Genomic DNA, 16,080 nt, shown 5'->3' on the forward strand with positions numbered 1-16,080 from the left:
ATCACACTTCAATGAAAAAAATAATTATAAATAAATAAAGTTAAATGTCTAAATGAAGAGGACACACTGATAGATATGATACCTACCTGGAATTTGAAAGTGAGGATGTTGAGGCAGAGAAGGAAAAAGCACGACTATTGGGGAAGGACAGTGGTTTGAGCAATCATGTTGCTTGCTGTGGGTTAATAGGAATAGTAATGTAAATATCTGGTGGTTAGGCTCTGGGTGCAAGGACTGAGGATGTAATTTCACAGCAATTCATAGATGGATGAGGCCTGAGGGTGGGGGTAATTGAAATGACTCTCCATTATCCTTCCCAACTCCCATCCATTCACCATTTTGAGTATATGGAAGAAAGGCAAGGAACACAGAGAAGACATGGAGAAAAGTCAGAAACTTAAGTTAATATGATATAAGACTATAGACTGAGGTCAGGGAGGAGGAAGGATGCCCCTTCCAAACAAATACCAGTATCTTTACAAGGAGGACATGCAGGGGAACTAAGCCATCTTTTCTCTAATGCAAGCCCAGTCCTTCCCAAACACATTTCCAGTTTTATTTTCTGATTTCCCCTTCTGTAATCTCAAACAGACCCTGTATTTTTCCAGTTTTCCCATTCTGTACTCTCCATCTAAGAATGCTTTCACTATCCCCCCATATCAATGTCATACCATTTATTAGGGTTCAAACTAAATACTACCTCTTTGAGGTTTATTCATTTCCCTCATTGAATTCCTTTTCCATGCTCAGGAAGAACCCTATACTTGCGTCATTTATTACAAACTCTAAGTATTTATAGAGTTAAGAGAAATCTTAACTCCTCTGCCATATTATAAGATCCTTAGAGGCAAGAACCATGGGTTCCCTCTCTTGTATCTGTCACTATGTCTTGGTATAGTAGATATTTAATAAATGTTAGCTAAACTGAATTAAATTTCTATGCTACTGATGATCCCAGGGAAGGGAAGAACAATACTAACATTAGCTCAAGAACTCAGACTGTCTTGCTAACTTCTTTTTCCATGATGCTTAGAATAATCCCTATCAAAGGGCAGGTGCTCAACAGATACTGAAAATGAACAGAGATCAGTATTTCCCAGTGGTAACAGACAGAGGCTCTTGAAAGAACCATGAATGGTATGCCCTTTAAATAACAGTCTTTGATCCTCAACTGCCTTGTGCCCACATTTCCACTCAGCAACACATAGCAACTGCTTATATGGCAGCTCTAGGATGATCAGAAACCATTAAGTTTTTTAATTGAAGTATGACTTACATACTTACAATAAAATCTAAGTCCATAGACATTCGATATATGTTTACATATGTATGTACCTATGTCACCATGACCTGATTAAGATGTAGAAAAGCTCCAGCACTCCAGCAGGCTCTCTCTTGCCCACACCCTCTCCCCCCGCCCCAGCCCCCATAAAACTACTTCTATCAATATAGATTAGTTTTGCCTGGAAAAAGTTTATCTTATCCTTTCCATTGTTCACTGCCTTACGGAAGTGTGAATTCCTTGAGGCCAAAATGGCCATCTTCTCTGTCCTTTGACTAGTCATTCGAAGGTAGATGGTACACTTTTGCTAAAAAAATCCTAAGCAATAACAGCAATGGATTCCAGCAGGCAGGCCTATTCTCATATGCATTAATAAAGGAGAAGGGCACAAAACTAAGCAAAACACTAAACTATATGTCCACTTTACGGCACACTGTAGCTGACCCGGTATGTGGATGCTCTCTGAACCAGTTTTTTTTTGGAGACACACGCAGAGCTGTAATCAGAGCATGAGCTAGTCTGATTGGGATGCCCGCTGCTCTGCTCCACATCAGATAATTGTCCTAAGTACCCATACTCCCACCCTCAACACACAGACAAGACTGAGTCTTCCCTGAAGAGACAGAACACCAGTTTTAGAAGCAGAAGTAGAGTGTCTCATTACTTCTCCCAGAACGCTATTGTTTTTAGGCAATGAGCATCTGGTTTGTTTCATTACATTTGATGAGGAAAATGATTTATTATGATGACCATGGTAAGTGAAAACCATGAGCTCTCAGATTTTATTAAAACAAACCTTGGTAAGAATAATGCTTTTCTTGTTGAATTCAGTAAAGGATCTTTCTTTATGTCAGACGATGATTCAGCTAATGCAGAGTGAATGTGCAGGTACAGATTTTGATACATGGATCAATATTTCATATCAAATTACCTGAACTCTTCTGAGAGTGACTAATTTTCTGTTCCCCATGGAAACAGGACAGGAATGCTAATGCAGTGCAGTTCTGAGGCATTGCCCTCAGCCAGAGGAAACCTGTAGTTCTAGCTTTGTTACAGCATATAAATGAAGACCAATGTTGTTCACAGTTAAGTTAAGCCCTAAACTTTTGAGAGGTGTAAGTCTATGCTTTTAGGGGACTGTCTAATAATGAACATCTTATGTAAATGAGTGTTATTTTAGTAGCCTCTGAAATAGAAACTAGTTTTTTATTTTTAGACTTTCTACAAAGTTGACATTTTATTAAGTGAGCTGAAAAAAATAAGATTCATGGTTTGATCAAGCACCAAATCCACAAACCCTTGTATAAATAATTACATAAGAGCAAGTATCACTTCGTAATACTTGTCACTTGTACTTGGGAATCGACACAAGTATTTTCTCCTCCCTACAAATCCACTTCAGCCTCATGAGCTCCTCCAAGTCCTGAAATCTTTCTGCCTTACCACCTGCAGGAAGCTGTTGGTGTGAGATGTCATTCCTTCAAGACAAAGCCTGAACACAAAGCAAAGACAACCTGGGTAAAAAGACTTCTCGATGCATTTAGAGAAAATTATGCACACCCAAAATTAAACCCTCGCATCTCATTAAATTAAAAAAAAAACTATAAGCTATAACCTCAGTGCTGATGAAATGGTTTTATTATCTGAATATCCTAATTTTTCCTAGGCAATGAACAATTTCACCTAATGCACATTCCCCTAACTGTAGAGCATACTGAGTTGTCCCAACCAGCTTCTTACTGTGAATAGTGTATTAATGGTTTGTTAGTCACACTGTAGAAAGTAAATATGTATCATAGAAGGGGAGAAAAATTTGTATAGCATAATTACATAGGTTTATGTAAAAAGGGAAGATCTATACCCAGTCTGAAAATTAGCAATTTCTGTTGCAATCCAAAAATACCAAGAATGCAGCAAGGCACAGATTCTCAGCTTTGCCGTTGTGACTTTATTTGCAAGTAGATACATAAAAACAACAATGCTTAATTTGAGCCTTTTGAATACAATCACTAAATTTAACTCTGTAGTCTTAAGATATATATATATATATATATATATATATATATATATATATATATAGTCATAGGACACAGCCTTCGCTTTTTCTTGTTAAGTGGTCAGTCCTTATGAGCACAGTAGATTCACCGAGTCAGTAATGAAGGCTGGATACGAGTGAGCCACAACGTCAATGGGATCTCCATTTAAATTCCAGCCCTCCTACTGACTAGCTCTATAACCTAAGATAAATAACCGATCCTTGGTTACCCTTGGTGGATGAGAAGTTATGTTTCACAACACATGAAAAATGAACACTATGTGATCAGTATCATGCCTGGCCCATACTGAGTCCTCAGTGCAGCATAGCTATCATGACTTTGATTATGATGTGATTATTTTCAGTGATGCCAACTGTTATCCTGGTCATGCACTAAGCCAATAGTGTTTCCAAGTCATTAACCCACACCAAAAGAGGTGGGACTTTCATTATGAGAGTGCTAATGGAAGGAGGAATTCAGTTATTCCCTGACACAGGCCACATAAATCTGCTATGAAAATAGAGCTTGAATCTCTCCAGAATCCCACTGGAGACTAAAAAACTCCTTCAAAAGTCAGTACTAGGACATTCTCAGGCATCTGGGTCAAGATGATCACATAAAGGGAGCCCCTGGGAGAAAATTCAGGGATTGGGGCAGCGAGGACCAGGCAAACATGGACAATGGGATTTTATTAAAATAAAACTTCCGTATCTCTTTGCCATTTAAGTGGAATTCAACTTTTTATTTTCTCCTTTTTAAAAGTTACAACTATAAGCTCTTTCAAACCCAAGTATACCTAAAGTGATGCACATTTCCATTCTAATGCCCATAACTCAGGGCTAATATTTTTAATAGAAAATAAAGTAGTAAAGACATTTGAAAAAATTAACTATCTGCAGTTCTGTCTTTCTAAAAGAATTCATTTTTATCTATTACTTTCCATTTATCTATATAAATGTTAATTATTTTCATGTACAGTTCTACTAAGCATTTTATTAGGACTATAAATAATATGGTTACTTTACAATTATTTTTAATTGATTACATGTTATTTTATCATTTTGATAATAATTTTAAAAATTCTATTAATATTAGACATTAAGATTGCTTTAAGTTATTTGAATTTGCTGTAATTTGTGTTGCATGTAGTTATGTATATATACATGCATATGTATATTTTTAAGTTGTAATAAATAGCTACACACATGTATTTTTTGCCCCTGTATAATTTTTTGCTCAGAATACATTCATAGGAGTTGAACTGCTGAGTCACTGTCTATGAACATACATATGGTTATAATTCTGCATCACCATGTTGCTTTCTCAACAGGTCATACCGGCTTGCCATAATTATTGACTATTTCAAATTCTTCACTGAATTATGGTGTATGAACTCTAAAAATGTTGTATTAGTCCACATTACTGATTCTAGAGATGTAGCAATTAAATCCCAGAGAGATGAAGTCACTTCTTCAGGCTGCAAAACTGATTAATGGCAGAATTCAAATTAAACCCAGGTCTTCTGACTATTTCTTCTGGGTCCTCACTGTATCATCTTATCCTCAGTTTCCCACTTGCCTCAGAATGTTCTCCTCAGATAGAATGCCAGCCACAAGTCAACAGAGAAGGGCAAATGACAGGTATGAGGGAAATCAGAAAATATTCAAGAGGATACATGTGGGTAGAAGGAAAAAAGGAAGATACAACAAGAATCACAGAAGGACAACATCTCAAGGCCATTCCAGATCATTTCCATTCCAGAAAGTGCATTTACCTAGTAGTAAGCATCATGCTTTGATGCTTGGGATCTTACCGCTAGAAGTGGCAGTAACACATTTAAAAGTTTCATGTCAAAAAAAAAATTAAAAATTAAAAAATTTTAAAAAAGAAGTTTTATTACAGGATAGTTAGGCATTCACAGCCCCCAACAGAACCTACCTCTTAATCAGTAACAATTAGTGGTATGTCTTACACTTTCCAAGTATTTTATAGCTTCCACAGCAATCCTACACAAAAGCTAAGGAAGTGAGGGCAGGCATCATTTTCTCATTTTACAGATGAGAAAAATGAGTCTCAGAGTGCAGTGGTGTGATGAAACATAATTGGCAGAGCCAAAACTACCACCTCAATCTTGACTTCTCCCTCAATGTTCTCCCACGTGACGTGACTTTTAATTCTTAATAAGGTGAGTTTACTAATTAAAACAAATATACTTGAATTGCTGGATTTTTAAAACTTGTTTTCTAAGTTGTGTTGTTGTTGTTGCTGTTTTAATGGACTCAGAAATTCTAAAGACCGCATGTCTGGCTTCTATTTTTGCCACAGGCAAGTCGATTCATCCTTCTGAAATTGTTTCTTCTTTTGTGAAATGAGAAATTTGAGATGGTTGATCCTTAGGGTCTATTCCCAATGTTCATATTCTATGTCATCTGCAATTCTTACAAAATTATTTGATGGGGCCATTAGGTGAAAGTGAAAACTTAGGGAGAACTCTAAAAGTCAAACCTCCTTCAACAAGGGACATACTCCAAGCAATTTCAAAATATTTTAAATGACACAAAGAACAAAATTTTAAATGGAGACATATTCTAATGGCTAGACAAATTTTATTTTCACTGTTAAGACAGGCAAAATGATGACAAATTTGCTGTTTCAATTTTAGAAAGAGTCCAAGCTAACCAGTAAGCAAAAGAGTACACCTTGAAGCATGATACCATGCAACATTTTGTGGCCTTGTTGGACTTGGAAAAGCACACCAAATGAATAATGAAACTATGAATAATGAAACAAATGAATAATGAACTATGCCTTCATTCTGAGCAGACTGAGACTGCCTAAGAGGATAGGCAAAGTGCTCATTTGGCCAAGATACTACTTTTCAATGACGGCTTTTCACCCCCTAGTCAGTCAAGAAGCCAAGAGAGTATGTGGCAACTTGCATATTTTTTAAATGTAATTAATTACAATGAGTTGTCAGAGTACATAAGAGAATGCAGCACTACAGGAAGGCTGGGCTACTTCTTAAGATATTGCTTCTCCCCCTCAGAGCTGGCCCTCTGCAAACTTCAATTCAGCTGGCTCTTAGGAACTGGTGCCTTATGGTGTTGAGCCTCTAAGAAGCTCTAGAGGGAGGCTGGAAGACTGCAAGAGGAAGATGGGATGTGCTCCTTTCTCTTCTGCTTCCTGTTCTGGCCACCACTTCTCCACTGCCCTCTCCCCCCTTCTCCACTGCCCTCTCCCCCCACGCCCCCAGCAATGCATCTTCACCCCAGCAGTGAAATTCCAGTGGCAACGGCAGCTTGCAGTTTGCAGTTTTTCCTTATTCCCACAGCCAGCCTCATTGTGGTCCTGCAGACTCCAGCTGGTCAACGTTCCCTCTTTGATGTCTAGCTCCACGGCTCCTCCTTCTAGCTTCTAGGTTCTGATAACTCCACCCACTTCCCATGAGCCCCGGGTCCTCAGAGAGGTAGCTTCTTCCTGCCATTACTATCTCCATGATACCTCCAGGGCACTGCTCATCCCAGAATGTACAGAGTGCCAGTCCTTGAAATGTTTGTTACTGTTTCACCAGAATGTAAATTAACTATATCACTAAGCACACTGTTTAGTTCAGCTGACCTTTTCTTCACAGTTAGCCTTTCTCAAAAAAGAAGCAGTTAGTTGATCTGCATTCAGGTCAAGCTCCTTATCTCATTGCAGACTGGCAGGAAAGAGTCAGCAGATCAATTACTTGGGGCAACACAGTCTTAGTGGTTCCCCCAGTTAATGTTTCTTTATATTATAGTCACTCTTAAAAATAACTCCTGTGATTTCTGTCTCATAATGGGACCCTGACTGACACAGAAGTTAGGTATAGGTAGTATTTTAGTAACTTGTATTTCATTATATACATACATGTGTACAAAATGGATTGATATAAAATGTACCATAGGATCAAAAAGTTGGATATACATTAGCCTAACATGTAGATTATAAGAAAAAAATATTTACCTAAGTCTCAGTTGCATGCATATCTACATTGCCTTCCTGTTTATTTTAAACAAATAAAGAAACTCAAAGAAAAACATTCAAAGAACTCCACCCAATACAAACTTCCATCTACAAAGGAGAAAAAAAGGTAACAGTAAATGAGAGGTACTCTATTTTTTAAGGCTTGAATGTGGTTTCTTTTAGGACTTAGGAAGATGTGTTAATTTGTATGAGTACATTGTGTGATACGAATTCAGAGCGCCTAAACAAATTCTGGGTTTTCTTTTAAAAAGCACTTGTCACTGCCAGTCATATTTATGGGCAGAGTTGCTTGTGTCTGGCAATTATGGGAAAAGACTACTGAGATAGGCTTATCTTTCAACTATTTAAATACTTCCTACTAACCTAGCAATAACTTTACCTAATAGCTCACTAACGCCCCTGTAAAGTCAATGTCTTCTAGAGTTTGCTTCATGACCAAAGTTAGTGCTATCTATACAGGGGGTTCTAGGCTGAGAAAGTAGAAAACAACATATAACATGTGCATACCTGAGCATTATCACAGCACTATAAAATATGAAGCTCATTCTTTTATTTGTCATCATGAAATTACAGAAAACATTTTGTTGATTTCATATAAATGAACACACACATACTTTACAGGGTGTCTAGAAATTTTGAAAATACAGGGCCAATTATTTCATTTTTTATTATAGAGCTATTCATATGTGACTATATAGTTTATCACCCAAACTGGGTCATTTTGAATACAAGGGAGAGGTAACTGCCTAGGACCCTAAGATAGATTGTATGGTTACCAAACTCATGTAAGAAGTCAGCCTCCAAAGATGCATTTACATATCAACTAAAAGAACTATGACATAATGGAGATTAAGTCAACACATGTTAAGTAAAATGAAAAAAAAGTATGATAAATAGTACTCTGTGCTTCTAAGTATCTTGCATGTAAATACGTAATTTCTACGTCACATAGAGTCTTATTCCATGATGTATCCTTTGACATTGCTCAGAATAGCTAGAATATTTGTAAAAATAAAGCACACATGGCAATCCTGAGATTGTGCCTCTTAGATCTTGGACTGCATTTGCATGAAGGCCACAGGCTGCTTGCAACCAACTGCTGAGCACAACAGGAATACTAGAGTGAGGCCATTTCTAAGAAACATAGGTCTCCTCTGATGGAGACTATGGCTCTGGCACTCTCCAACTGAACTTTCTTTAGAAAGGCAGGGCAGTCTTAGAGATTCACCGAACCTTTTTTCCTTCGCTCTCTCCCACACTGGAGGTCAGTCTTACACTGGGGTCTGAAGGCTCTTCCAGCCTCCCCCAACACCCTCCCCATTTTTGCTCATAACAGGTATTTCCCCAAATCAATTTCTTACACATTTAATCTGTTCTTGGTATCTCCCTCTCATGGGACTCAGACTAAGCACAGATGTTTATTGACCTAAATCTAGTTTATATGTATTCTAAATACAAAGAATATTTTAAAACTGAGGGCACTTGAATCAGTCACATTTACACAATGAAACTCTACTATATGTGGTAAACCCAGAGAAATATGTATACTCTCCCTATAGGATTAAGCCAATTCAAATTGGAAAAGTTAACAGCATTTAATAAAACTTCAGTGTTCAGCCTGAATGTATTTCAACATGGCAGAGAAAACCAAAGCTATTCTCATACTAGAGACTGATTATCTCCTAGCCTCATGTGTAAAAGGAGGTGTTCAGATGATACATGTGACAACTTCTACATCTAAAATTCTATGGTTTCCTAAAATTACTTATGAATCAATTTGTTTTTATTTTTTAAGATTCTCTATCTACTGTTGTGGGTGCATGGTGCTCTGCATTTGGTAAATATCTCTTTAACTGAATCTTTAACAGAATTTCAGGGTAGAAAGGGTTCTAAAGTGACTTAATCCATCCTAGGAGATGATATGCATCAGGTTCATTTGACCTAAAGACAGAAAAAAACTGTACAGTGCAAGCTGCTCAGGCATTTTTCTAATAGCCCACGTAAGAATAAACATTTTTAATGCTGGGAGTAAGAAACAGCTGTGGCCTCTCACCTCTTAAAATCGGTTCACTGCCTTGTTATTTTATTAAAAACACTTCAGAGTGTTGTGAAAATTTGAATTACCTTGTTTTGATTATTTCTGATGTTGACAATATACATTTTTTCCTCTTGGGTTGGATGGGCAAACACTCTGTCCATTCCAAGCAAGTTAATAGAAGATATATTTTAAATATCCATTAAAGTAAGTATTTAAGGTTCTATAAATGGTAACAATGACTACATGAGGTCAAGTTAGCTAACTTAACCAAAGAAGGAAGTCATTTGGAAATCATGCTGAAGTTAGGGCAGGCTGGTGGAGTGGAGAAAGTATTGGATTAAGAGACAGCCGTGCATGTTTCATTTCAGATTCAGCTTTTTAATAAACTGTGTGACCCCTGAAATGCTACCTACCCTCTCAGGATTTCTGCTTCTCCAGCTGTGAAATAAGAGGGTTAGACAAGATGGCTTATGAAGTCCTCCACAGCTGCTTTAGTCCCACGGATTCTGTGTGCACTTTTCTATCACACATGATGACTAACATCAAACTACAGACTCAACCAAAACTGAGAGCTTCTTAGTATTAGAGGAAGAAACCCCAAATGTGAACGATCTGACAAGAAGAAAAAGATCTAGTTCTCTTCTCATTTTTATTTTATTTTATTTTATTAGGATTTTATTTATTCATTTGAGACAAAGAGATACAGAGAGAGAACATGAGCAGGGGAGAGGCAGAGGGAGAGGGAGAAGCAGGCTCCCCGCTGAGCCAGGAGCCAGAAGAGGGGCTTGATCCCAGGACTCTGGGATCATGACCTGAGCCGAAGGCAGACACTTAACCATCTGAGCCACCCAGGCGACACTCTCTTCTCATTTTAAAAGCATTTGTTGTAACTAGATGCAGTATGAAAGGGAACCAGGATAGGGGAGCCTGGGTGGCTCAGTCGGTTAAGCCTCTGACTCTTGGTTTTGGCTCAGGTCATGATCTCAGGGTCATGAGATTGAGCCCCACGTCTGGCTCCGCACTCTGCTCGGAGTCTGCTTGAGATTCTCTCTTTGCCCCTCTCCCTGCTCTCAATCTCTCTCTAAAAATAAAGTAAAAAAAAAAAAAAAAAAAAAAAAAAAAAAAAACAAGAAAAGAAAAGAAAGGAAAGGAAACCAGGATAATTTAAGGAAAAGCAACTTCCAAGCAAACATTCCACTGACGGGCCCTCTTACTGCCTTCTACAGAGCCATTGAGGACTGGAGGATAAAAGCTGTTCTTGTTCCCTTCAGTCTGTTGGACAGAGAGAAGCAGAGCTAAGTGTCAAAGTGTTTCCTGCTCTGATGACAGATGGCCAGGCTTGATGCAGAAGGGCTAAAAGAGACCATATCCCACAGAAGGGCAAAAAAAAAAAAAAGTGCTCCTGGCTCTCACCATCTCTCTTAACCGTCAAAGCCCTTCACCCACAGAACCCAACATGAATTCCAAACTTTGACCTCAGGTAGCAACTGGCCATTCCCATGAAACACAACTTTCCCTTGTCAGCTGAAATTCCATCCAAAGCTATTTCCTATTCCAAGGTAATGACGTTGTAAGCACGTTGTAAGTCATTCTTTCCAAGTAAGTAAATTTGAAAACTAGGACAGTAGGGTTCCAAAAAAGGCAGTTTCTACCACATTTATGTACCCCAGTTGAGAATTTGTTTGAGCCTTAAGAATGAGGTTCATTCTTTTAAATCTATTCAAGGGGTCTCTGGGCCAGGTAGCCTTAATTAAGTGAAAAATAAGCGTGGTTACTAAAGGAAAAGACAACAAGTAAAAAGCATAATCCCTCTAGGCAAATATGACATTGGGAAACAACCACTATTTATAATAGAATTTGCCACAGGCAGATAGCATCTTATAACTTAGACTTTTGAAAACGCATTTGCAAATTTTCACATCAATATTTACATGAAAATTTACCAGTAAGACATGACACTTGGCACAATGCCTTACTTTGGAAAATATTTTCTACTTAACAAAGATAACATAGATTTCACTTTAAAGCTTAATACTACAAACTTTTTAAAAAATCATTTCCAGCCTCCTGCCAAATCAGTATTATTAGTACGTGCATGACTAAGAGAAGCTCAGTCTTCCTAAGACTTGAACTTAAGCAGCCTAACCCGTTAGTAGTAGCATTCAGCATTGAAATAACCAGGAAGAAGGTTATGGCAGCCTTGAAGAATTACTTTCACAGATAAAGGTGCCTCAGTTTATGCAGGAATAGCAAAAGAGCAGCAGGGGAAACACAATCTAGGAAAGGAACTCCATTTTCCAGCAGCAGCTGGTGTTGCCGTGTTAATAGCTTTGCAAGACACTAAAACATAATCTTTGTTGGTGAAGATTATAGTGATAACACACATTGCAACAACTGATTTTTTCAATTGTATGACGTGGAAACTCTTCACTTCTTTCAAAGCATCAGAAGGATTTTAAAGGGCTCCTATGGCCTTAAGTAGTAAGTAACAACTACAGTGGTCAGGGGGCATGTAACATCTTTCACTGGCAAAACAAATCATTTTCAAAGGTATTTTTGGTATATACCTAAAAGATATTTACTATAAAGGATAAACTACAAATATTTTCGTTAAGTCAAAGAAAAATGCACAAATATTCTTCGGAAGCCTGTTACAATGATTTAAAATACTACTCTGTCGCACATAAAAAATAAGATACAGGCCTACAGTTACATAAGAATTATATAAAGTAACTTCGCAGATCCTACCTTTTTTAGGAACCGGACTCCATAGGTAAATACATAAAGGGAAAATGAAAATCTCCACCTGTAGAAGTTTAAAAAAACATTCTATGACATTCAGTTTATGTATTTCACAGTATAGTATTCTGAAACATGTGAGTGAAAAAAAGTCCATTAAATTTGCCAACCCCGCCCCCCACCCCGGGCCCCACCACTCCAACCAGGGATTAAGTTTAATGGGCAATTTCAGTGTTAGCTAAACACATGTGCATGGTTTCCTGCAAAATCTTAAATATTAATAATTCATAACAAATTTTCTTCCAGTTACTGTATTTGCCCATCTGTTCATCTTCTCTCTCCAACATGTGCATTTCCTCTTATTAATCGCTCATGAAGGAATACAGTTCAACAATACAAAGGTACATAGATTGTTTTGAATTCCTTGTCCAATTCAGATATTAATAAATAAGTTAACTGAAGTTCATACTTGTTTAAAAAATAAAAGCCTTAGTATTTTTAAATCAGGTAAGATTTTTTCCTTCATCTTTTAACAAATACTTATCGACATCTTTGTGGATGTTGCTAAAGGAACTCACTTGGAATCTAAGTTATCCACCTGATATACGACTGTTAACGACAACCTTATACCACCCCAAACCATACATCTAGCTGTTAGTTGGACTTTCATTTTTTCAGTGAGGAAAAACATTTTTGGTTCTCTTTCAATTTTAAATGATTCAATGTTTAAGTCTTAAAATATAAGACTTTATATGGACAGTGGTGATGTTTGCAGGAGGAAAAAAAAAGTTGAAGCCCTACTTTTTACCCTATACAAAGATGAACCGCACTTAGATGTAGGACCTAAATTTGAAAGGTGAAACTGTAAAGCTAACAGAGGAAATTGCTGGACGAGATCTTTGCAATTTGGGAATAGCCAAAAACTTCAAAATAAGACCTTCAAGACCTCAACTTAGGAAGAAAATTCATGCCTTTGATATCAAAATTAAAGATTTTGTCAAATGGCTTTCATAGATAATAAACAGATAATAGATTAGGTTTTTTCTTTACAGTATCAAAAATTACTGGGACAATGGAACACATTAAATATGAATCTTAAATTAGACATCAGTGTTATTTAAATGTTAAATTTATTGAGTGGGGGAACTGTATTACAGTCTATGTAGGAGAATGTCCTGTGAAATATTTAGTGGTGAAGTACCTGAAACTTTAAAAATCTGTACATAAGACTTTGTATAAAGACTTTATATAAATTATATAAATTACATATTATATGTATATATGGTTTACCCTAGTACTCAATTCCCAATTTTACTTCTTATATTTTCTGGGTGTGAATAGCTATGCCTTTAAAGTGTCATAATTAGCATTTCTGAGGTTATGCTGTTAGTAGTTCTATGGGTTACAAGTTATAAATGAACACAAGGGAGAAAGGGGCTAGTCAACTTCAATCTGTCAGGAGGCAAATTGCTTTATGTGTTTGCAAGCCATGTAAAATTTTCAAATAAGGTAAAAAAAAGGCGGGGAGGGAAGGGAGGGAGAGGTGATTTTAGGAGATGATTCAAATTTTAGACAAAATATTCTGGAAAAAAAATGACAGCTTCTGAAGGTAAGAGGAAAAGAATAATGATGGGGGGGGCCTCTGAGAGCTGAGTAAGGCCCAAGAGCAGACACAAATGTCCCTCAGAGTTTCATTCCTGGGCTGACTGACCTTTCAAACATCCTGGAATTCAAACCAGAACTAACATTTAGAGAAGAGCTTTGAACTTCAGGGTTGAAAATCTTCAACTAATAATTCATAAAACTGAATTCAGGAAGAAACGATAAAAATGGATGGAAGCAGTATAATAGTTCAACGAAAACTTGCAAATGATATAGAAAAGCCCTCTTGTAAGTAAAGTTGGTTCACTTACTGCAGCATCAAAGTCAAGGACTTAATTTTAACCACTTCTCCGTTACTGATTTTTGGTGGTTGTGGATAAGAGTTGTCTGTATGTTTCCTTCTGGATGTACAAATTCTAGATCAGAACTGAAGACCAGGAACCAGAGGTGACGACCACAGGGTCCCATGCTTGGTTTTAATGTTTTGCTGGCACTATCTTGAAATTCTTCGTAATTGTTGAACAGGAGACCCCACATTTTATTTTGCACTGGGCACTGCAACTACATAGCTGGTTCTGATTCAAACACACAGAATCTCCTAACTTTGGGCAAATCTATTATTCTTTGACCTCAGTTTTCATCTCTATAATGGGAGAGCAGGTTTACAGTACACTCTTTTGATATTACAACCCAAGGATTTGGTGGCACAAGTAATCTCCACTTCCCAATGTATGAAACCAACCTACTTCATGCATATGCAGGTCACTTTTCTGGCCTCTGAAGGCAAGTGAATTTGCAACTCCCAGATTAAATGATTTACAGCTGTTTCAGCTCTAAAACTCCTCTGTTAGTAGTCAGTGATCAGGCAATTTTATGTATAATAAAAACTTTATGGAAGTCATTGGAATTCCTATAATCACTTAATGCACCTACCTTTTATTCCCTCACTAAATTGACCCAGTTTTCCTAAAACCTAGGTTCTAATACAGGACACCAATGCCTCCATCATTTGAATAACAATTTGTGATGAATAATTACAAGACAGAGCTTATTTCCACAAAATATCGGCAGGAGGCAAAATTTTCAAGCATTCTGCCACATGCATAATTTTTTTGTGTAGTTTCATATAAGTTACAGTTTTAAATGATGTCTAGCTACAGTCTTCTGATGGATAGCCTCCACCAACTTCCCACTAAAATACCTATAAAACAAGAGGTAAAGGTGCATGCAACTGCAATATATATATAAAACCTTCAACCTACTGCAAGAATCAGAGAATTTCATGGCAGAAAACAAACAATAAAATTAGATTTTTAAAATGTAATTCAAGGCAGAGAAAAGCAAGCTATGAGTCCTAAAGGAAGTAGGAAAATCTTAGCATATCTCCCTTTCTCTGCTTTCTACTATCTCGGATACAAATGCAACAATCTGTATGGTCAGAAACCTGTTCTCTATCATGAATGAGGCTTTTTGGGGCAGAAGGAGAGTCCCCCCACCCTATCATTTAGTGACTGCTACTTTTCAAAGGTAAGTGGGAAGAAAGGGAAATATGTAGCACCCTGGGGTTTCACTTGCAGAAAGGCAGATTTAGAGACAAGATGATTTATGGTGATGTATCTTCTGGGTGTTGGAGTCGTTAAATAATCCACATAGAGAGTATGAAGAACAAGGCATTAGCAATTGCTGCTTTATATGAAACTCTTCTAGACCACTGAAAATAGGCCAGGGCCTGCAAACGTCAACTGCTACAAGGTCTGAGATCTAAAAGAGGACTTTTACTAAGGAAACAAGAGGACGACAGAGAGAGGGTGGGACCCAGGGCAATCCATGCACCCTCTCTGTGAGCAGGTCTAAGCGGATATTGCCAAATTCAGAAACGAAAATTAGAGCTAAATGTCAACATAGGTCTACCAAGAAGTAGTGCATAAATATGGAAAGAAAAGAGCATGCTAAAGAGTCAAAGACCTGTCTCCTAAAAACAACTCCCTAGAGGAACCACATGTAATTTTTAGAAAAGTATTTGGCATTGTTAGTACGATACAAAAAGACATATCCCTTAAAGACCAAAGTAGAAAGCCATAATCAATAAAGGACTACTGGGTATGATAAAAAAAGAATCTAAGTGAAATAAAGAAGCAGTACAAAGATTCTAAAAATGAAGTGACAGAATATTACCCACATGGGGGGAGAGAGAAAAATGGAGATGTGTACTACATAAAGTTAAATCATTGATGTAGAAGACAAACACCCCCATATGACCAGAGAAAAGAACCAATAGATGAAAGAAGGCTAGATCTGAAGGACCAGAAAAATCAAGTCTAATTATAGTTGTTTCTGAGAAAACACGATTGCAGAACTGAAATAGAATAATC

The 16,080-nt window shown here is 37.3% G+C and overlaps 1 protein-coding gene across 2 annotated transcripts in view; it reads right to left on the reverse strand.

Moving 5' to 3' along the window:
* Positions 1-16,080, reverse strand: part of CERS6 (ceramide synthase 6) — a 315,522-nt gene that overhangs the window by 130,787 nt on the left and 168,655 nt on the right. For both annotated transcript variants that reach the window (XM_088021650.1, XM_028122522.2), the window contains exon 4: positions 12,116-12,173. In XM_088021650.1, the coding sequence (XP_087877776.1) occupies positions 12,116-12,173 (58 nt within the window). The remainder of the gene's footprint in view (positions 1-12,115; positions 12,174-16,080) is intronic.

The sequence above is a fragment of the Eumetopias jubatus genome, unplaced genomic scaffold (genome assembly GCF_037043125.1).
Source record: "Eumetopias jubatus isolate StellerSeaLion01/CBP00866 unplaced genomic scaffold, mEumJub1_p1.0 scaffold_3, whole genome shotgun sequence".
NCBI classification, from domain to species: domain Eukaryota; kingdom Metazoa; phylum Chordata; class Mammalia; order Carnivora; family Otariidae; genus Eumetopias; species Eumetopias jubatus.